This window comes from Anastrepha ludens, chromosome 2 (assembly GCF_028408465.1).
Source record: "Anastrepha ludens isolate Willacy chromosome 2, idAnaLude1.1, whole genome shotgun sequence".
Classification (NCBI taxonomy): Eukaryota; Metazoa; Arthropoda; class Insecta; order Diptera; family Tephritidae; genus Anastrepha; species Anastrepha ludens.
Window position 1 is genome coordinate 110,294,130 of NC_071498.1, and position 22,698 is coordinate 110,316,827.

The 22,698-nt window shown below is 34.3% G+C and overlaps 1 protein-coding gene and 1 long non-coding RNA gene across 2 annotated transcripts; both read left to right on the plus strand.

Moving 5' to 3' along the window:
- The first annotated feature begins 1,333 nt into the window (after positions 1-1,333).
- On the plus strand, positions 1,334-22,409 carry LOC128855085 (prosaposin). Its single transcript, XM_054089698.1, has 12 exons — positions 1,334-1,556; positions 1,710-1,791; positions 15,450-15,732; positions 15,802-16,758; positions 19,024-19,350; positions 19,420-19,642; positions 19,716-19,843; positions 20,907-21,087; positions 21,158-21,514; positions 21,584-21,729; positions 21,793-21,934; positions 21,999-22,409. The coding sequence occupies exons 1-12, from the start codon at positions 1,511-1,513 to the stop codon at positions 22,001-22,003; spliced, it is 2,877 nt and encodes a 958-aa protein (XP_053945673.1). The 5' UTR covers positions 1,334-1,510; the 3' UTR covers positions 22,004-22,409.
- Positions 1,798-9,291, plus strand: LOC128855086 (uncharacterized). Its single transcript, XR_008453690.1, has 2 exons — positions 1,798-5,174; positions 5,265-9,291. It is a non-coding gene; the product is annotated as an uncharacterized LOC128855086 (long non-coding RNA).
- Positions 22,410-22,698: the final 289 nt, after the last annotated feature.

The window sequence follows — 22,698 nt, forward strand, 5'->3', positions numbered from 1 at the left end:
CTGGTCCGCAAACTTCAATAGAACATTATCGAAGACCTCTGCGTCATTTTCTGCGTTCACCTTATGCGAAATAAAAAAAATTGGGGTCTTGCTCCGGAAGCACCCTAGATGGGAGTTTTACAGGCGCCTAAGTGTGTGATAGTGTAAGCGTTTGGTCTTATTGTTTCAGTGTTTTGGCGGGGTCGCTATGGCAAATAAGAATTTTCATGAACATTAAAAACAATAGAATATCGACAAAAATAAATACAAAATTTAATTATTTTTTATGCAACGATGTTACATAAAATAGCGTTTAGGAATTAGGTGATCTCAGCTATGGGCATTTTTAACGACCATCTGAGAATGTTTTTACTTATCAATTATGAATATTTTTAAGAGAAAAATTCGCGGTCTACACCTAAAATTTCTGTTTCAACAGCTTTTTATATACAAAAGGTGGAGATGTGGGGTTAGAACTTAACTTTTACGACATATTTCCTTTCGTGGTATATGAAGTTTGGCTGTTGATTTTTGCAAGGCCGAGAAAATTTGCAATTTCTGCAACGGAAGGGTATCTCTTAAAGGTCAATGTCGTGGCTAGCGAGGCACGAGGTTGAAGTAAAAGATATTTTGTATCCTCTGTGTTTTTATTTGTTCGCTTTTTATTTCTTTATATCATGCAAGCACATTCAACCAGGTGATTTCAAAATTTCTCTTTTTCGAACTGCGACTGGAATGCCAAACCTTACCCCATTCAAACCGATAATTCGTAATTTTGATTTGAAATTGAGAGCTGCGAATGTCGAATATACTTTAGAATTAAGTATTCGGATACCAAATTAGTTCCCCAGAAACATTGAGCGAATAAAAAGAAATTACCAAAACGGTTTTACAAGTTAATGTTTTGCAATTTAGTTAGCATGTAATTTTCTTTAAGAAATATCCATTTCCAGATACATTTAGGGCACATTAAAACGTAAATGCTATATATAACTGTTAAAATTAAGCTGATTTAAAGATAATTTAAAATATTTTCCTCTTTAAAGATATTTTCACTTCAAATCATATTGAGCTTTAGCAAAAATGGTAAATTTAATGTTATATAAAGTATTTCTCTCAATTTTAAAGTTTATGAATCGTATTGATAGCTAAGTCAACACTAAAGCCAAAAAAACTGCATTAAACTATGGTGTAGACTTAGTTTTGACTATGAATACATCTTTATGTGATTGAATATCAGCTACGTATGCAACTCTGCGAACAACACATAAGTTCCACAGATGTCACTCCGCAATTGTCAGATTTCATTCAGTCCACAATAAAAATTTGGAATGTGCTTTGACTTGTATTTTCCGATTATTCATCTTCTATCATTTGTGTTGTACGGTTCTTATTGTGAAAAAAATACTGTAGTAAACTTGCCATTTTATTGTATTTTAGAAAATTGGATTTTGTTTGTTCAAATTAGTGTAATTGATTGTCGAGGAAAATTAGTAGTGATACAAAGTGGTGTATAGCGATTTTCAGCAAAATGCAACGCAGCTTTGTACTTTGCGCTGCAATCGCGCTATTGGCTGGTAAGTAATACATTGGCTTGTATTTTGTGTTTTCGCAATGTAACTGCGTACTCTTTAAGCCATATAAATTACCAACGTCTATCCAAATATACTGTGTATGTGTGTGTGTTTTTTCTGACTACGGAATTTTCTACAATTTTCCGTCTATTACAGGTACACTCCTTGTGAGTGCAACGCCAATGTTAGGAGCTAAACAATGCACATGGGGACCCAGTTTCTGGTGTAAAAATCTAACGTAAGTACTCGTAGCTCCATATATCAATTATTATACCCACGACTACCCTCTCCTCAAACACTGTGTACTTATCTGGGCCTAGACATTTCTTATGGTCTCACCTTTTCGTGAGACGCAAAAAGTTAATACAATGGTCAAAATCAAAACAATCGAATGGCAAAAAAGAAAGAAATGAGATAAGCATACGAAAATCACATAGCGAAACTGCGTGTAGGCAAGGGAATTGCGCCGCTGGATGCTATCCAAATGTGACGTCCAACGGGCTATAAGTGAAATGAGTTGTGAGTTGAAGAATATATACAACACCTACTACAAATGCATCATTTGCAAAAGTGCTAATATAATCGAACACAAAAGAATTTTCATATGTACCTGTGGTAGCGAATAGGTTTTTAGCAGTATCGCCGGCGTTTGCAACGAGCTGCACTGCATTGTGCAAACACTGTTTCGGCATACGTCTAAATGCTATATAGTTTGAGAGATTCTCTTTCCAACCCATTTTTATTTTCAGTCTGTTTTTCTATTGTTATATGTATATGTGAATATGTTTAGTATATATTGTGTGTTTTCATTTATTAAGAAAAAGCAATTTGATAAGCAAATAGGTGTACGAGTATGTTTGTACTATTTCGCGAAACTACTCGCTCTACACTGGGTCTTTGTTTTTTCTTTGGCGAACGGGTGTCGTTTTAACGATGCGATTTATTTCCCCTTTACACAATCGAGCACTGGCAGTAAATGGAGCAACGGCCATAAGCTGATAACCCTAAACATTTTTTCACTACACTGTTCACTAATTCTTTGTTGAGAATTCTTATTCACATCATTTCTAAGTTTTGTATTTAGTGGCTTTAAAATATTGTCCTAATCAGTAATTTTAAAAATACTCACCTTGTACTTTAGGCTCGCTTGCAAGCAAATATATAAGTATGACTGCAATTTTTTATTACTCATCGCTTAAAAATCGTATGACTAAGGCAATATTCGTTGGCAAATTACCGCCTCGTCTGAAAATTATGAATGAAACTATAAACCAAGTCAAACTGAAGCTTAGGTTGTTTGCTTTATATACTCACTTGTATATGCTTTTGGAATTTGCATATCGCCTTAAATTTCAAAATTATGTACATCCTATCTATGTATGATACATTCGTTCGTGCGTCCCTTCACCCTTTGTGTGAATAGTTTTTATTAACATTTGATTATATTGAAGAGTTTTCGCACTTCACTTAAATATATAATATATTTTTATGCTTTCAACTTACTTATGCAGGGTATTCTAATAGGAACGAGTCGTCCAGGTTGTTTTGGTGGTTTGCTTTTTGTGTTATTAACCAGTAATTTATGTCAATTAACTATGATAGGTAACATGATTGAGCAGCACATTATTAGGAACCATGTGAGGGCATGAATTTCGTTCATACCTGACCAACAGCTTGTTTTATACCATTTCGAACGGGTCTTATTGGAAAAATCTACGTATTTTTATGGCTCTAAAATGTTTTGATGTAAGTGAGGAATTGCAATTGATGGTATTGGTGGTAATTAGTCGAAAGCAAGTCCAGCCATTCCGGTAAGCAGACCCTCGAGTGTCGTGTATAAGTGTTAAGAGACATCGACGAAGTTTTGATTCTCATATACCACTACCTAAACCATATTGTTGTTGCAAAGAAAAAAAAATCAGGATAAGTGTTTGCTCGTTAATGTTTTAACATGGCTTGTTGATTTGCACTTCCGTTTCGAATTTATTCAGTTCGTCTGGGAAGTGCAGTGTCCTCTCCCCACTGCTGTTTAATTTCTATATTTTTATTTTTTGCATTAGAAGGAGTGTCACTAATCTTTTATGCTGATGACTATTTGATAATGGCGTTCATGAAGCATAGAGTTTGTAGCAATTGTTCTTATTGATATTAAAGCCTCGAACGAACGAGCCCCATATACACCTGTGGGGGAGTGAAATCTGAGCTGTGACATTTAACAAAAGTAAGTATGGTGTTACTTCACTTTGGAAAATTGGAATTAAAGAATGTAAGGAAAAGATAAGCCGCATTACGTGTATTAGCAGATTCGTCCCCGAGGAAAATTTCGATGAGATATACTCGAATATGATTTTTGCGAATTATTGAAATGCCAAATTACGAGGCTTGGGCTGGATTTTAAGTTGACTTCAAAACCTCGAGCATAATATCTTCGCAGAAATTATCCAGATAAGAGTTTTTTATAACAGCTAAAATATTTGCAAGTATTACTTTTTTTTAAACATACAATACATACAAAGAAATTTTTTTTCTTATTCCGGAATTACATCGAGACCGCAATAAGCCAGGGCTCTTCATATTTATTTTTCGTAACAACAGGACAAATACTTTTGCAAATTTCTACCACATTACAAATTTTAGCAAATCCAGCAAATAACGAAATCATAGGATTATGTCTTACTTTATTCAAAACGAGTGATGTATTATCGATTTTTTTTTTTAATAAATAAAATACGAGGCTTAAATAAGACAAGTGTTTTGCGTGTTCGGCGATCTTCTGCTATCGGCTTTTGACACTCTTGGACGCTTTGGGACGATTGGGCTTTGATTTCGATGTCATATCTATTGTATATACCCATGATTCGCCACCAGTTATGACCCTTTTAAGCAAATCTGAATCATCGTTGACGTCATGCAACAACACACGCTTCATGCCCACAATTTCCGATTCTGATTCCACGATTCTCCATAACAATTTTCTTCACTTTTTCAACATTTTCATGGGTTGTTGATGTGCTGGGGCGTGCAGAGCGAGCGTCGTCATTCACGTCTTCTCGACCTTCTGTGAAAAGCCTGTACCACTTGAAAATATTTTTTTGACTGAGAGTACTCCCACCGTATGCCACTGTCATCATTTCAAGTGTATTCGAGCAGTTAATTCCATTTCTTATAGCAGAAAATCGCCGAACACGCAAAACACTAGTCTTGTTTATGCCTCTCACAAACAAACTAAACATGCTGTATTGCTAAAACCGTCTTCGAGACGAGTGTACCAACATAGAAAAAAATAATACTGGTAATTGAAAGTCGAATGTACGTAGCCCGCGAAATTTGAAAATTCACCTTTTTTTTAGCAAATCTCGTACATACAAACAACCACTGGACCAGATGTGTAAGCAGCAGATTTCAAATGACATTAATAGAAGTTCTTCACTAATTGTCATCCTATTAACACGTTCACGCCGGCGCGTACCACCGGTGGCTCGCACAAGTCTGCTTCATGGGGCGGCGCGTACCACCGGTGGCTCGCACAAGATTGCTTCATGAGGCGGCGTGTACCAGCGGTGGCCCGCACAAGATTGCTTCATGGGACGGCGTGTACCACCAATGGTACTTTATTAGACGGTACCTATGAGATGAGAAGCCATAAACGACTACCCTTATGAAAAAATTTCGTTTTATATAACCTGCAATCGCTTCCGATAGAGCGAAAAGATGTAAACGTTGCCGTCTGTGGGCGAAGACCATGAATAACAGCGCCGGCGGGAACGTGTTAATGTTCTTATTAGAGTTCAAGTGTCACTTATTGTATACGAAGTTTTACCTGACCAGATCCACGGCACAATTACGTTCTGGGTATTGCGGCAGATGAACGCTTCTTCTTCTTGTTTGGTGCGATAACCGCGTACGTGATTTTGGCCGAGTCTAACAAAGCGCGCCAAACATTTCTTCCTCGTGCTAACTCGAGCAATTGGAAACACCAAGTCAAGCCTACTCCTTCTCTACCTGATCTTTCCTACGCAGAAGTCTTCCTCTACTACCACGAGCTGGTATCGCATCGAATACTTTCAGAGCTGGAGCGTTTGAAACCATTCGGACGACATAACCTAGTCAACAAAGCCGCTGGATCTTTATTCGCTGCGCTATGTCTATGTCTTCGTAAAGCTCATACAGCTCATTGTTTCATCGCCTGCGATAATCGCCGTTGCTAATGAGCAACGGTCCAAAAATCTTCCGCAGAATCTTTCAATTTCACTTGGTATTGTAATCGTCCAAGTTTCTGTGCCATACGATAGAACGGGCATAATAAACGCCTTATAAAGTGATAATTTTGTTCGTCGAGGGAGAACTTTACTGCTCAATTTCTTACCTAGTCCAAAGCAGCATTTGTTGGCAAGTGAGATTTTCCGTTCAGTTCCAAGGGTGACATTATTATCGGTGTTAATGCTGGTTCCTAGATTAACGAAGTCTCTTACAACTGCAAAACTGTCAAGCGTGACGTGGGTGCCAATTCGCGAGTGCGCCGATTGCTCATTTGATGACAAGAGGTACTTCGTTCACCAGCATACCCATTCGCTTTGCTTCTTTATCCAATTTGGAACAGCGCGGTTGTGAAGGCCGATGATGCCAATATCATCGGCAAACACCAACAATTGTACGCTCTTATAAAAAACAGATACAACTCTTACCTATCCTAAATTGACCCGACTTATTCTACATTTGCACTGAATGAGAAAAGCACCCGGCATTTCATTAATCGAGTCTTCACTCGCCCCGTAAAACTAACTTTTCAAACACCTCTTTCCTTTCGTTCGCCCACTTTAGAATTAGAAAGTTGTCTTGGCCTGTCGTAAAATGAACCAAAATTAATAAGCTAACTGATCCCCATCAGTGGAAATTACAAGGTGGCAGAAAATTAACTCGGCAGCTTTGTTTTTGAATAGGTTTTTTAATAAATAAAAAACGAGAAGATTTTAAGTGAGGGAAATCTTTATTTTGACTTTTACGCGCTCCATTGCTTGTCTGTTTTGATACTGCAGCCATTTGCAAGAATTATGAATTTTCCGATAGGGTGATTAATTTTGCGCCACCTTGTATTGCCCTTAATTTACAACTACAATTAACACTAAACCTACCATGACGGGTCAAATGACCCATTTTAAACTTGTTTTCAGAAGATTTTGGAAATAACATTATTAAATCGCCGTTTTCTTTCACGACTTTTATTAAAAAATACATCGAATGTATTTTTCAAAATTTACTCCTCTCTTGCTAATTGTTTTACCGAGAAATATATGTGATCTGCTCTAACTACCGTAACGGGTCATTTGACCCATGCACAGATTGTGTCTCTTGATTGAGCCGTTTTTCCTATTACGTGTTATATTTCGCTCCATTGAGTTATATTTATTGCAGACTGACGGATGAATAGCCAATTTCGTTCTACTACAAGCGAGCGTTACAGTAAAAATTTCAAGTTATAGTGCTATTTTGTGAATCAAAAATTCTTATTTGATAATTTTACATATAATTCTTATCCCAAAATTGTCAAAACATTCAAGATATTTGAAATCATTGGAAGTTATAAATAACATAGATGAAGAGTGTTCGGAATTCAGTGAGGAGCATCTGTCTGAAAGTAAAGTAGATAACATAGTACAATATAATAATTCATTTGACAGTACAGATGAATGTGAGTCCTCAGGTAAAGAAAGCGAAGACGAGAAAAATACCGTTATCGAGTTCAGAAAGTGAAAAATATGTGGAAGACCGATGTACTGAAATTGCGCCTGATGGTACAATTTGGCAAGAAATAGAACAAAGCGCAACACCTGGACGTTCTCCAATTTATAATATTTTTAGGGAGGTTGTAGGCCCGACAGCGTATGCCAAACGCAATATAAGAAGAAGTAAGAACTGTATTTTCTTTGATTATTGTCAATCGTGTAATGGAGCACATAAGAAAATGCACAGAAGAAGAAGCCTCTTGAGTATTGGGAGCTCAATGGAATTTTACTCCTGCAAAAGTGAATGTATTTATTGGTCTTCTATGTATATGCACGTGGCTTATATCAGGCAAAAAATTTGAACATTTCATATCTATCACTAAATGGGGTCTAGCCAGCAACGAAGCCAGCGTTTACAAAATGGTAAATTCGCTCTAATCTCAGAAGTATGGTACAAATTCATCAAGAATAGCCAAAATTGTTAGAAGCCTGTGTAACATGTAACTATCGATGAACAGCTCTTCGAAAACAAAGTAGATTTACACAATATATGCCGAACAAACCGAATAAGTTTGGTATCAAATTTTGGCTAGCATCTGATGTCAGCACTAAATACATCATAAATGGATTTTCATATTTGGAAAATACATCATAAATGGATTTTCATATTTGGATTTTCATATTTGCTTCAACTCCGCTTGCGAAATTCGTTGTTCTCAAACTAATGGAACCGTTCACAGGATGCGAAAGAAGCGTCACTACAGATAATTTCTTTACAAGCGCTTCACTCGCTACGAAACTATTAGAAAAGAGAACCACTCTTTTGGAAACGATTCGCGGAAGCATAAGAGAACTGCCCAAATTAGCCAAGTAGAAGAAAGATGGTGCGCCACGCTTCTCAACAAAACTATATAGGTAAATCCAAGAATGATATAAACAAGATTGCGCCCATCAGAGCGTACGTGTCGTCACGTTTGCTGAGTTGTGCAGTATTGCCAACCATTTGCTCTTCGCAATAAATTTAGTGCTTTTTTATACCGAAAATGCGAAAATTTTGAAGTTTCGTGTTTGTTTCTTTTTGCGTTTAATTTAAAGCTACCGAATGCTTCAATGCTATCACTAGTAAAATGCTTCATACATATAAAGCTCGTTTTTCGATTGAAGGCATTTCCTCGCCGGCAGAAATGCATCCACTGTTTGCAGAGCGCCTCATCCTTTGGAAATATAATATAAAAAAGCTTATATCACACGCTTTATTGAGGTTCTTACTAGCACAATTTTTCACTGCACATTTCATGTTTTCTTATTTTTCACTTATACGAGTACACTTTCACGAAATATCTTATTTTTGCGTAAATATTCACTAAAACGTTTGTTACCGTTTGTTCTTATTAACGCACATTTCAAATAAGAAACGAATATTCATAAACATCAACAATAACCGCAATCATGGGCAATGTGACCAGATCTCTGAGAAGATTTTAGTGCTAATGAAAAGTTTTTTACTCTTATAAAATTTGATCATTTGAAAGTGCAAATTTAATTTTTGGCTCCATTTAAGGTTATGCAAAAATATTATTTGCCCCGCTCCCAACTCTTCTTAAGATTGAAAACCTTTTTACACATTTTAAAAAGCCTTTGAATTTATTGAATGCGAATTAAAACCTTAGAGGTGTAATTGTTTCTTCCGGTCATAAATCTTTAGTGAGACATAGGACATTAAGAGTTGTATTCATTGTAAAAATAAGCCACAAACTACCAGAAAATACTAAAGAAACCATACTGACATTTTTACAAAAAGAGTACCTTATCTAGTTACATAACTTCAAATATAGCAAAAAAGCCGTTCCCTTAACAAAAGAGTCTCGTTTAAGAAAAACCTCATAAATTAAATTGTACATAAGCATGACATATTTATTTAAAAAAACGCACATTTTAAAGACAATTTGTCACGCATACAAAGTTCTTTAAGTGATTCAATAAAAATTTGTTGGGTTATTTTCTTTGAATGGGCATTTTAATGCGTTTTTATATCCAAAGCTAGGCAACACTGCAGTAGCGAGAGAGAGATTTGTCTGCCGAAAGCAGAAGAACACCAACAACACCTGCACTCGCGGGCAATGCCACCAGATGTTAAAAAAAAGTTAAGCTAAATAAAACTGAGTGAATTATTTAAATAATTATTAAAAAATGCATATTTTACAAAATTATAAACATGACATTTTAATTAGAACAACTAGAAAAATGTCATGAAGAAAGAACTAAAACTCCGAGACACAAAATAATAAAAATAACAAAAAAAAAATCATAAATCAAGTTACGAAAATGGTAATCTGGCCATACTGGAGCTAAAATCACGTAACTAGTTGTCAAATTCGCTGAGCGCAAAGTAACGGGACCACGATGGGCGCCATCTCATTATTCTTTGCATCATGAGGTAAATCGAGTCATTATTCACTTACCATTTATAAAAGTAAGACAAACAAAAAAGTGCTTTTACTAAGCGCAAAACATAAATCTGTAAGCATTGAAACATATGGCAAGCCTATACCAGAAACGATAAGATTTTACAATAATACTAAGTACGGTTTAGAGATGACGATTCAGATGGCCAGAAAATACTCAGTGAAATCAAAATCGCAAAGATGGCCTGCGCAGATTTTCTTCAATATTCTTGACCTGGCTGGAATCAACTCAAGAGTTTTATATAGAGAAACAATCGGCAAAAACACCTCTAGATAATTATTTTTATTTTAATTAGTTGAAGAACTTGCCGAAAGAAGATTTTCAACAGGAGCAAAAACAAAGCAAAGAATAAACTATTTTTATGTTTTTTAAATTTAATATATAAACTATTTTGAATCATTAATTGAAAACAATTGTTTCATTCATGTACCAAATTGGCCTAATTGATATATTTTTCGCTAGACTTAGTAATATATATATAACATTTTAAAGGCGGGTCATTTGACCCACTTTGGTAGGAATAGGAATACATAAAGTATCGGTAGGTTTAGTGTTAAATATTACTACGTACAAACAGATTGTACTCGTATAGGGGAACTTATATGCGTATTTTATTAAGTCATCTATATAACTCAAACTTTCCGACAAGAGACTTTAAAATAACAACCAGCTGTATATGTTTTATACATCTCGCTTTTGTTGCGAGTACTTTAGGTTCATCAACTCTTTTTGCTTGTCCGTTATCATTTGTTCAACTGGCTACGCTTCACTTATCTGTGTCTCAGCGTCGCTAATGCAAATGGTCGTTGTTTACTGGCTAATATCGCTAGGGCAAGCTTTGCTTGAAAATGAAAACAAGAATACATTTCATAATCAGTGTATAATTTCAATTTTTTTATTTACATTTCTCGAAATGGTGATAAATTGTGAACGTAGTGTTGCAAATTTTGTGCAATTTTTTGTTTAGAAAATATGGCAATGTACATATTATTATGACCTGCAATTGCTGACTAGTCGTTGATTCCAACGGCATTCTTCTTATCGCTTGTTAATATTTCTATTATATTGTTTACATTTTTATGTTTTTATGCAAATGTATATAAAAATAATATTTCACAGCTTGATTAGCCTTTAAATAAAGTTCAGTTCGAATTTTCTGTTTTTTTTCGTTAATGCTTTTTATGCTCTCGAAAAAAATTGATAAGTTTTTGTTATTTGCTTTTATCAATACTTAAGTATAAATTATTTAGTCCACATACTAATAAGCATCGGTATTATACAAATTAAATCCTTCTTAATCGGCGTATCTTGTTATGTGTCCGAAATAAGCGACTTTTCTTCTTTTTGTGTCCGTAAGCATGTTTCAAATTAAATAATGTACAAATTAAATAATGTCACAAATTTTGCGGTTCACTTCATTTTTGATCTCCACTCATATTTCATTTAAATTCCCTTGATTCGGAGGTTCGTCGTGGTGCTGAAGTTAAATTAATCAAATAATGTAAATATTTCTTTTAATATTTATTGACTCAGAACATTTTCGCTGATAATGCATTTTATGTGCAGACAAAAGTATGTTTTGTTGTTTTGAATACATTTCCTGCCTACAGCTTACGCTTGCGGTATGTCCAATGCCTTTTGATTTTAGGGAGGAAATTGGAATTGTATGGATTTTATGAATTTTATAAGAACGATTGGTGAAGGGATCGTTAAAAGTCATTATATTTATTTGCATTTTTTCCGTTTCTTTTACAAAGACTAATTAGGAATTGTATGCATCTGTGATTCACGCAACTAAATTCTATTGAATGTTAAAATTAGAAGTAACTTATGAACATCTACATGCGCGAGTGGTTCCGTATGCACACGTATGTATTACATGTTGAAGATGTATGTGGTAGTGCTCTGTCGCACGAGTCTTATCGCGTTTATGTTTCTCCTGTGACCCAATTCGATATCTGCCCGACCTTGTTACATCAGACTTATGCTGTAAATACATACGAGGTGTGTCTATTTAGAAAAAACACTGACGCCTTACAACATTTTATTTTGATTTCGTACACTTAAGCAAGTTTTTTGTTTTAGAAATTAATTAATTTATGTTTAACTATATAACGGCATCAAAATGTAGTTTTTAATTAAAACGAAAAAATTACACACTCCAAAATCTACGCTCATTTATAAAAAAATTAAAACCTTCCAAAAACTCAAAAAATAAGCACATTTTTGGGCATAGAGTTTACTCATTTGGTAACTCCTTCGACAGTAATCTTTTCTTACTCCTCCTACATAACATCTTTCAAAACCTCTTTATAATATTTCTTTTCAGAAGCCTCCATAAGTTTTCAATACGGTTTAAATCTGATGATTGTAGAGTTGTTGGCAATAGTTGTGGGACATTATAGAAAAGCCATAACTTTACTATATATACAGCCCTTGAAAAATACTTAAGAATGATGTGTTGAAGGGTTCGCATTGATTTTTTCCGTTTTAGTAGGTACACTGATATTTTTGTGAGAAATATACTTCAGAACGATTCGGTCTTTGTCCAAAATTTTGTGAATTGTTTTCTGCTCTATATTGTAACTTGTAAGTATGTAAAAAATAGAGTATCTGGAGTATTCCTATAGCGTTTACTGTTGAAACGATTCAATAATGTCGAATGGGAAAATGTGCACCCCAATTCTTCGAAAAGCGATCATAGAGAACAGATAGTGCAAAACAATATTAGCCAGATTGATAGAATGATCGTTGGAATATCAAAACAGGATCCAAGGGAGAGTACTGCTGACATCCATCGAGAAACTAAATTCACCTGGAAAAGCCAATAACGAAAGGAAAAATGCTACTTTATGCGGAAGAGAATTTACCAGTGATTTGGAAATTTTAACAAGATGATTCAAAACACACTTCTGGTGTGGCAAAAAAGTTGTTCGAAGACAATTTGATCACTGTTCTGGATTGTACATCTTTGTGGGCCGACTTAAATCCAATAGACAATCTTTGGAACGAAGTAAAACATTCACTCAGTACGCAGAATATCACAAATTCGGATCAGTTATTTGGAAAGGCCAAGGCATCATGGGAATGCATTCCTATTGAACTTTGTAGTGGTTTAATAATGCCAATACAAAGGCGCTGTGCAGCAGCAATAAAGCAAAAAGTATCTTCAAAAAAATTTTAAAATATTCTTTTCCCTTTCGCCTTTTTTATGATTTCACTATTATTTTGTTTGTTTGTATTACTTTGTTCTTAAGTATTTTTTCTCGCAGAATTTTCGAATTGTCTTAAAAAATGTATATTTTTCTTATAAAATAATAAATAAAAAAAAAAATTTAAATTTATAAAATAAAATATAATCTGCAAAACATTTAAGTGATTTTATTGAACCAAAGGTGAAAATTGGACACCGTTTTAAGTATTTTTCAACGGCTGTTTGTTGTTTAAATTATTAAATTTTGTTTTAAAATATCTAATTAAGCATATTTATCTCCTGTTGAATCAATAAATTGGAATTTCCTCACGCTACCAGCTGCCTTACACTCCCACATTATCACCCCACCACCATCATGTTTAACTATTGGTAATACATTTTCTTTATTCAGCGTTGCACCAGACTCCTTCCACACATTTTTTTTATGATATCAAAAATGCAAAACTTGCTTTCATCAGAAAAAATAGCATTTTTTTCAAAACTATTGAGGCTTGTGTATATTCTCATTTGCGAAAGCAATGCGTTTTTTACTATTTATTAGGCAAACTTCTTCCATGACTTTTGGTAAGACTGTTCTGGCAGTTGAAGCTCTAATATATTTTTGAAACATATTGCTCATTTCATCTTTCTCTTTTGGAGCAGTACATTCACATCTTTCTTCACAAGTCCTATAATATTGCGCTATTCCCTTTCTGGACCCCCTGTTCTTGGCCTTGAAGGTTACCGTATATTCGGCCTCCGTATATTCGGTATTTCGTGGACGGCCGGGTTGTTGTTGTTGTTGTAGCAGTATAAACATTTCCCATACGTGTGCGGGGAAGCCTGCTGTAGTGTCAGTCCTTGGCCGGATATAAATCCGGGTCGTTCCGGTAACGTAGCACCAACTGTCGTGTCAACGTGGACAGCCGGGTCGTCTGTGTTCTTGAGGGTTCTATTCCAACGCTGTTCGTCTTATGCTTTCCCTGTCCTTTCTGAGAGTGTGTCCGCTCTATCACCATTTACGAACTCTTATCACTTTTTGATTGGTTCTTGCTCGGTGATCTGCCACAAGTCTGCATTTCGGATGGTGTTAGGCCAAAAAGTTTTACATATAATCTGAAGGCATTTGTTTACAAACCTTTACAATTTCTCTTCGTAAATGCTTCTTAAATATGGTATACTACAATACAATAATATTTCGACTTTTCTGTTTTTAACCGACTATTTTTCCATGATGAAAAAAAAATTTAGCTTCCTTCGCATATACATAAATCTTTATACTTCTATAAATAATGGCTACCAATTGTGTAAAATTAGCTTAAATTATAAATAAATCTTTTTTTTTTTTTAATTTTAATTTACAATTTTTCGTTTTCAATAAATATTCTCAATGACTCATCTCGCCGAAATAAAGAGGTTTTTTGCTGACGTGGAAGTTGAACAGATTGAGAAATTTCATGTTTCCTCGAAAATTTTTTGCGATATTAGGTTGTGAAAATTTAATAATTGAAAAAAAAAAAAATTAATTAATAAAAGAGAAGCCTCTTTCCTCCCGTTATTTCTTGTTCAGTTATTAACTTATTTGTCAGCATTCTGTAAATTTCACAAAATTACTGGTTGGAGGTTGGATACACGCCTGTGCGATATTTTATCCAGTTTTATACTCCTTTTTTTGTTTTTCTATTATTTTCTATATATTTTTCATTCTATAACAAATACTATATAAATCAAAGTGCCCGACCCTAGTAAGTATTTTCAAATACTTGAATACTTAGGGAATACCTACGTTTCCACTACAGGGGGCTCTACGTTACCGAAACGACTCTGATGATATCCGGGCAATGACTGTCACTCCAGCGGCATTCCCCGTACATGTATGTTTCTGTTGCTACACCAGTGAATATTATCCAAGACAAATAAGTGTCGACAATTTGTTCAATACTACCGGAAAGATCCTGATCAACGACAGCCAATTCAGCAGTATTTTAGAAAATTTATTTTATTTTATTTTAGAATAAAGCGTAAACCCAATGTTATGAACATACATATGTATATAATATATATTTTGTTATTTGTCAATATTTATTAAAACTGCAGAATTTCATCTGCTAAGTTGCCGGCGCGTAGTCCGTAGTTTATTTCTTATCAAAAACTATTTCAATTGAGTAAACAAATTGAGGGGCCTACAGTTTCATGCCGCTTTTTATAAACAACTTTTTTATGGCAAACATGCACTTGGGAGGAGGGTTTGCCATTGTTTGCCGAGGAGCGAACGCAATCAGCATACACTTTTTCTAATATTCGATGTTTCACGCCTACTGTGGCTTTCGAACCCAAGGCAACCGAATGCTAGTAACCCAAAAACCCATTCAGCTTGAGTTGTCGCTAGTTACAATAATTACTTGCTATAATAAATTTTTACGGCTGCGACGTCACCTACACATTGCCGGAAGCAAACTTTGCCCCCGTGAGTTGCATCCGTCTAACAGATGTTCTTTTGTTCTTGCTTTACAGAAATGCAAAAGGTTGCCATGCTGTACGTCACTGCATTCAAACTGTGTGGGAGACTCAAAATGTACCCGTGGACGACGATTCTATCTGTCAGATTTGCAAAGATATGGTAACACAGGCACGCGACCAATTGCGTAGTAATGAAACTATGGAAGAGCTGAAGGAAGTGTTCGAAGGCTCTTGTGCTCTCATACCGATCAAAATTGTAAAGAAGGAATGCACCAAGTTGGCTGATGACTTTGTGCCTGAATTGGTTGAGGCACTCTCTTCCGAAATGAATCCAGATGTAAGTGAAAGTAAAATTAGAAGAACAATTTTTTTTAAAATTAAATTCCATATTTCTCTTTGATTACAGCAAGTTTGTTCGGTTGCTGGCCTTTGCAATAATGCGCGTATCGATGAATTGTTGCAATTCTACTACCAATCGGCTTTGGATGGCACATTGGCGGAGGAGAAATCCGATGAGTCAAAGGAAAGCAAAGAAGTGGATGCTATAGCTCCCCAACAGCAGCACCTGCTTACTTGCAGCAATTGCAACCATTTGGGCTCACTTATTACAGAGAAATTCAACAAAGCCAATCGCGATGAAATTCTCGAAAATATTTTGCATCTCTGCGGTGAAATGTCGTCCTTCTCTGATGCCTGTTCCAATATTGTACTTACTTATTTCAATGATATTTATAATCACATGAAGGAGCACTTGAATGCTGCTGGCATATGCCACATGTCGGGTTCGTGCGCTGCCAATTATCACAAACACGCCGAAGATCCCACAGAGCCAGAAGATGCTGTTGCCCTCGCATCCAGTTTGGGCGATGATATACCATGCAAATTGTGCGAACAATTAGTACAACATTTACGTGACGTGTTGATTGCCAATACAACCGAATCTGAATTTAAAGACGTATTGCATGGCTTGTGCAATCAAACCAAAGGTTTCCGCGAGGAATGCAACAGCTTGGTGGATCAGTACTATGATGTTATCTATAATGCATTGGTAAACAATTTGGATGCTAATGGTGCTTGCTTTATGATTGGTGTGTGCCCGAAAGGTAATGCTGAGGCGTTCAAAGGTGAAATCAGGCCATTGTTGCCTTCCGTGCAACCAGCTGAAATCAAAGTGACACTACGTAAATTGGGTGCGAACGAACCGAAATTCACACAGGAGGAGATACATGCTATGACCTTGCCAATTGATACATTGATGGGTGCAGCTAATCCTGGACTGCTGGTAGATAACGGAGAGTTATGCACATTCTGTGAATATGTGCTGCATTATATTCAAGTCGAATTGTCGACGTCAACCACAGAGGTGGGTAGGATTGATTTAATGATTATTTAGATTTAATCAAACGTGCATTTGGTTGTGGCTTATAATAGTTAAGTTATCAAGGATCTGCAACCTAAACAGTATTTACAAAAATATATTTGAGCAGTGATATATAGAGGGCCGTGGCTGGATGTACATTAATCCAGGTCGTTTTGGCCTCGCAAATCCAAAGGGCGTGGACAAGGCGAAAAAGAACTACAAAAATACTCGGAACATTAATAAATCAAAAATAAAACTACTAATAAAAAAATATATAGGCAATACGTATAAGAACAAAAGATTTAAAAAATAAAATATAAATCAAACTAAAATTAGAAATAAAATAAGGTAAGATGAAAAAATAAAGCAAAGCAAAATAAAATATAAGTACACATTAAATAAAAATACAAAAAAAAAAAAATAATATCAAAAAGTATTTTATAAAATAAAACAAATTTTATAAAAAAAAAAATTAATATAAATAATACTAACAAATAAATAAAAATGAAAATAAATAATAAAAAATAATTGGAAAAAGTAATAAAAAGATAATTAATAAATATATAAATAATAAAAAAATTAAAACATAATAAAAAATAATTAAAAACATTAAAAATAATAAAAAAGCTAAAAAACAGTAAAAAAGAATACAAAAAATTACACAAAACTATAAAAATTTATAAAAAAATTATAAAAAATAAAAAATAATAAGAAAATAAATTAAAAGCTACAAGGATAATAAAAATTTTAAAAATATAAAAATGCAAGAAATATAAAAATTTACAAAACAAAAAAATATTTAAAAAAAATAAAAATAATATAAAGAAAAAATAATAATAATAAAATAGCAAAATAAAACAAAGTAACATAATAATAAAAAATTAAAAAAACATAAATAAATTTTAAATTGTATACAAATGATAAAAACATAAAACCTTAAAAGAATAATACAATTTTTTTAAATATATTCAAAAATAATAAAAACAAATATAGAGACATGTTCGATTCGCGTTAATAGAAAATGTTACAGTTCATCCAACTTATTAATTTGTTTTTTTTCCAATTTTAAGTAAAAACCAATTGATTCATATCTCATTCAGTCAACTCAGATGTAGCACTTTGAAGAAATTGGTTGGAATCTGAATAAACTCGCTTTCGAGTTCGAAAATTGTGCAAAGCGAAATCAGATCAATCAAATCAAACAATTAAAACTAAATAAATAAATAATAAAAAATGTAAATAAATATAAATAAAAAAATATATATAAAGAAAAAATAATATAAAATATATAAATAAAATAAAATATGTATAATATTAAAAATAAAAATAAATAAAATAAAAAGATAATATAATATAAGGTGGCACCCGTTTCCACGACAGTCGGTTCTACGTAACCGGAACGACTCAGATTTATATCCGGCCGAGGACTGTCACTTCAGCAGCGAATGTTTTGTTTGTGTGAGTGATGGGAATCTTTATTTTGACTTAAAAATAAATTAAATAAAAATAAAAAGATGATAAAAGGTGGCACAAAATTAATCATCCTATTTGGTTTTGAATAACTTTTTTACTGAATAAATAAAATAATAATAAATAAATTGATCTTTATTTTGACTTTTACGCGTTTCCTTGTTTGTCTGTGTATACTGCAGCTGTCTAATTCACAAATATGATTGACAATTATATAAATTTAAAATCTTCCGATAGCGTGATTAATTTCTCGCCACCTTGTATAAAACTGAAAAAAATTATAAAGAAAAATATGTAAAAAGAGCAAAATAACAAAAAAAAAAAAAATATGTGTAAAAGAAACAAAATTGAACAGAATATTATATACACATAAAAAATAAACAAAACTAAAAAAGGAAAAATGGCTAAAGGTCAAAGCAGATCACGTCTTAACTTTGAAGTGATAAAATGGATATTGTTGTAATGTAGATTTGAATAAGGCTGTATAAGGTTCTATTCATTCACATACAAACTCTCTGATCTAGCTTAGCTTACCATATACCGATAGGATTCGGAATATCATTCAGGATAGCAAAAAACTACGTAGGGCTACTGGCAACGGCCTCTATCCTATTTTTTTAAACATTTTGATAAAGGTATTTTTGTTAACTATAAAAAGGTGAGAAAATACGGGGTTAATTTGATTTATTCTGATGAGTACAAAATACTATTAGCACACGCTCAATTTATAAAATTGTAAATGTTCACAAAGCATAGATTTGCTATTCATTTGATTTTTTTCTTTTTTTTCCCCTTCAGGACAAAATCAAGGATGTCGTTAATAACATTTGCAGCCGTTTGGGTCGCACACTTCGTGGCGAATGCCACAATTTCCTTGATATGTACGGCGATGCTGTGATTGCGCTCCTCGTTCAAGGTCTCAATCCACGTGAAGTCTGTCCTAAAATGAGAATGTGCCCAGCCAATCACGAAAATTTCGATGACGTAGAGATATTTGCGCCGAAAATTTCTAAGCCTTCAGTAAGCGAAATGCAACACGTTGATGAAAGCGATAAACCCACATGCCCACTTTGCCTGTTTGCTGTCGAACAAGCGCAAGAAAAGATTAAGGACAACAAGTCAAAGGTAGCTCAGCAATGCAATAAACTGCTCACTATTTACAGCGCTATTAGTAATATTTTTTGTTTTTTGCAGGCAAACATCAAGAATGTGCTCGATAATTTGTGTGCACATTTACCGTCGAAATTAAAATCCGAATGTGTTGATTTTGTTGAAACCTATATGAACGAACTCATCGACATGTTGATCACCGATTTTAAGCCACAAGAGATCTGTGTTGCTATAAAACTATGCCAAAACTCAAGCGATGAGCTGAATGAGTTGGGCATTAGTTTGGAAAGCAATAGCCGCGAAGAAGGTGGGTAGAGAGAAGTTATTATTAAAAAAAAAAAAAATTTATAAAAAAATTCATATTACTTCTTCTCTATTAGGAGTAAATGAAATCGATAGCAATGATTCCGTGGAACTTGCATTTGGACGCATTGAACCGCCCAATTGTTTGTTATGTGAGGAGGTCATTAAGATTGCCGAGAAAAGAATTGGCAAGCACACAACCAAGGTATAAGCATAAAGTGGTTACTTCTGTATATAATATTTTTTGGAAGAACTTTATAATAGGGCAATTCGCATTTAAGTGAAAATAACTGTGGATTGTGGGATTTTGAAATTACGACTGCAATTATATTCACTTTGTTGTTGTGTTGTTGCTTGTTGTGTATTGTCCTAGCATTTTTAAATGTGCACTGTTATGCACTAGGTTGTTCAATAAGTTTTGTGGTTCGATAAGAGAGAGCGTTGCTACTAACCTGATTTTTTGTTGTTGTTTCGAGTGTTTGGCTCCGAAACGAATTCGTGTCTAGAAATCGGCCAAGAAGGTGTTAGCATCAGTTTTTTGAGATGCGAAAGGAATTTTGTTTGTGGATTACTTGCAACTGGTAAAATTATATAAAATAAATTTTGAATATCTATAATATATCTTTTAGACCAGCTGAAGGAAAAAATTAGTGAAAAAATACCCAGTTTGCAAAAGGAAAAAATATTTTTCATCAGGAAAATGCAGCGTGTCTCAAGAGCATATTGACAAGCGCTAAAATCCATGAATTAAAGCTCAAATTGTTGGAGCTTTCATCGTATTCACCGGATTTGGCCCCTAGCGACTTCCATCTGTCTCCAGACCTACAAAAATTCATGCGTGAGAAACGTTTTTCATCATATGATGAGGTCATAACAGCTGCGGAAGCGTATTTTGCAGTCCTTTTAGATTCTCACTTCAGGAATGGAATTCTTAAATTGGAACAAGTGTTCAGGAAGACTATACTGTCGTTTCCACGACAGTCGGTTCTACGTTACCGAAACGACCCGGATTTATATCCGGCCAAGGACTGTCATTCCAGCAGTATATAAGTATGGGGAATGATAATGCTTCTACAACAACAACTATGCTGAAAAATAAAGTGTATTCCAAAGCATAAAATTGTGTTTGTCTTTTCGAACCGCAAAACTTTTTGAACAACCTAGTATATGTATCGAGAGCATTTCTCAAGTAGCAGTTCACATTTCTAAGTTGAATTCTGTACTGCTTCTCAAATAAATAATTTTTAAATTCTAATTTTTCCTTCCAGGATGAAATTAAGAAATCCCTGGATCATTCTTGCGATAAACTTCGCAAAAATTTACGTGATAAATGCCATAAATACATAGCTAAATATGGGGATAAAATCGCCGATTTGTTGGTTAAGGAAATGGCACCGAAAATGATTTGCCGCGAGATCGGTTTGTGCATTTGGAGCGAACAAGAGGATCGTAAGTGAAAATAAGTTTATTTACAAATGCAAATTCAAAATACGCTTATATCAAATTTTACAATACGCAGTGGATATCGATGAGGCATTGAAGTATGATGTTGTTGTATTGCCCGGTCAAAAGTATGCGCCACACAACGATCGTTTTGTCGGCATGGATGATATGGTGAACGATCCACCCACTTGTGTGCTATGTGAATTTGTCATGACTAAACTAGAATCCGAAATAAAAAACGCATCGACCCAGGAGGAAATTAAACACACTGTTGAGAATATTTGCAAAATTATGCCGAAAACTGTTACTAAAAGCTGCAACAAATTCATCGATCAATATACCAGCACGATTTTAGCGTTGATCGGCAGCGTACCACCCAAAATGATGTGTCAACAAATGCAATTGTGTTTCGCTGGACTGGATGTGGTTAGCGGTAAGTGATTGCCTTTTTTCAACCAGAATTTGAGGTTACAAATTTTCTACCATTCCCTCTCATGTGTAGATGAGGTCATTGAATGCGGCGTTTGTCATGGCGCCACATCTGCTCTGCTGCCATACTTCAAGCAACATTTGGACCACGAGTCCATTACGGAGTACTATATGCTTTTGGAGGGTTGTCAAGTACTCGATGCCAAATATTACGATATTGTACGATTTTTCGTCTATTTTTTTAAATATATGTTTTTAATTTAATTTAATTTTACGTTACAGTGTAACCACATGATTAGAACATACGGCCAGAGCATATTGAATCTGGCACAGGGTGGCGAAACTGATGAATCAAGCATTTGCGCAAAGATTGGCAAGTGCTTTAGCGGCGAGAAATCAAGCTTAGCCTTTGCCAGAGTTTCCGGTAAGTAGGGCGAGTGTGGTGCGCTGACTGGTTTCAATAATTTAATTTCAATATTTTGTTGCAGCTTAAAATCGCTTTTTAGAAGTTTTAAAGTAAACACGATGGACGAAGGCGAACTAATTATGTGTGATGCAATTGACTTCTTTTGAACCATTATTTTTACTTAAAATTTCTGAAATCTGTGTACTATTTTAATTTCATATACACAAATTAGATTACCTATGTATGTAAAGAACGCGGAAGTTTACTTTTATTGTTTACTACTAAATTATCATTGACACGTTCTACCATTATGAATAAAAAAAGATAAATTGCACCTTTGCATATTCAATTTATGAATGCATATTTTAATTGCTTAAGTGCTGCGGTAATTTGAATGGTTTTGTATAAAGCTTGGTTGAGAAACTTGAAGTATGAAATGGTACCAAAATTTTTATAGGAACGCAAAAGTTTTATGTTAATAAGAATAACAAAATATATTATATATACATACATGTAAGCGACATTGCTTTGAGAACGAAAATGAAAATATCTACTATGTAATGAAAAGCACTGATGTCACGGTAAAGTCTGTATGTCACATTCGGTTTGAACGATTTTTTCTATGATAAGATTCCAATTAATTGATATGAAATACAAGTATGTAATGTTATTAGTAATGAAATAAAAGTGTATTTTAAAATTTAATAACACAAAAATGTTGCCGAATAATTCTTTAAGGGGGTGTGGTACTCTGGATACTTGCATATGTCAAGGATACAGGG

Excerpts from the sequence above, each read along its gene's own strand:
- LOC128855085 (XM_054089698.1), top strand. The coding sequence starts at position 1,511 with ATGCAACGCAGCTTTGTACTTTGCGCTGCAATCGCGCTATTGGCTG. Across the intron at positions 15,733-15,801 it reads CTTCCGAAATGAATCCAGAT|CAAGTTTGTTCGGTTGCTGG; the intron begins GTAAGTGAAAGT and ends CTTTGATTACAG. Across the intron at positions 21,730-21,792 it reads ATGCCAAATATTACGATATT|TGTAACCACATGATTAGAAC; the intron begins GTACGATTTTTC and ends TTTACGTTACAG.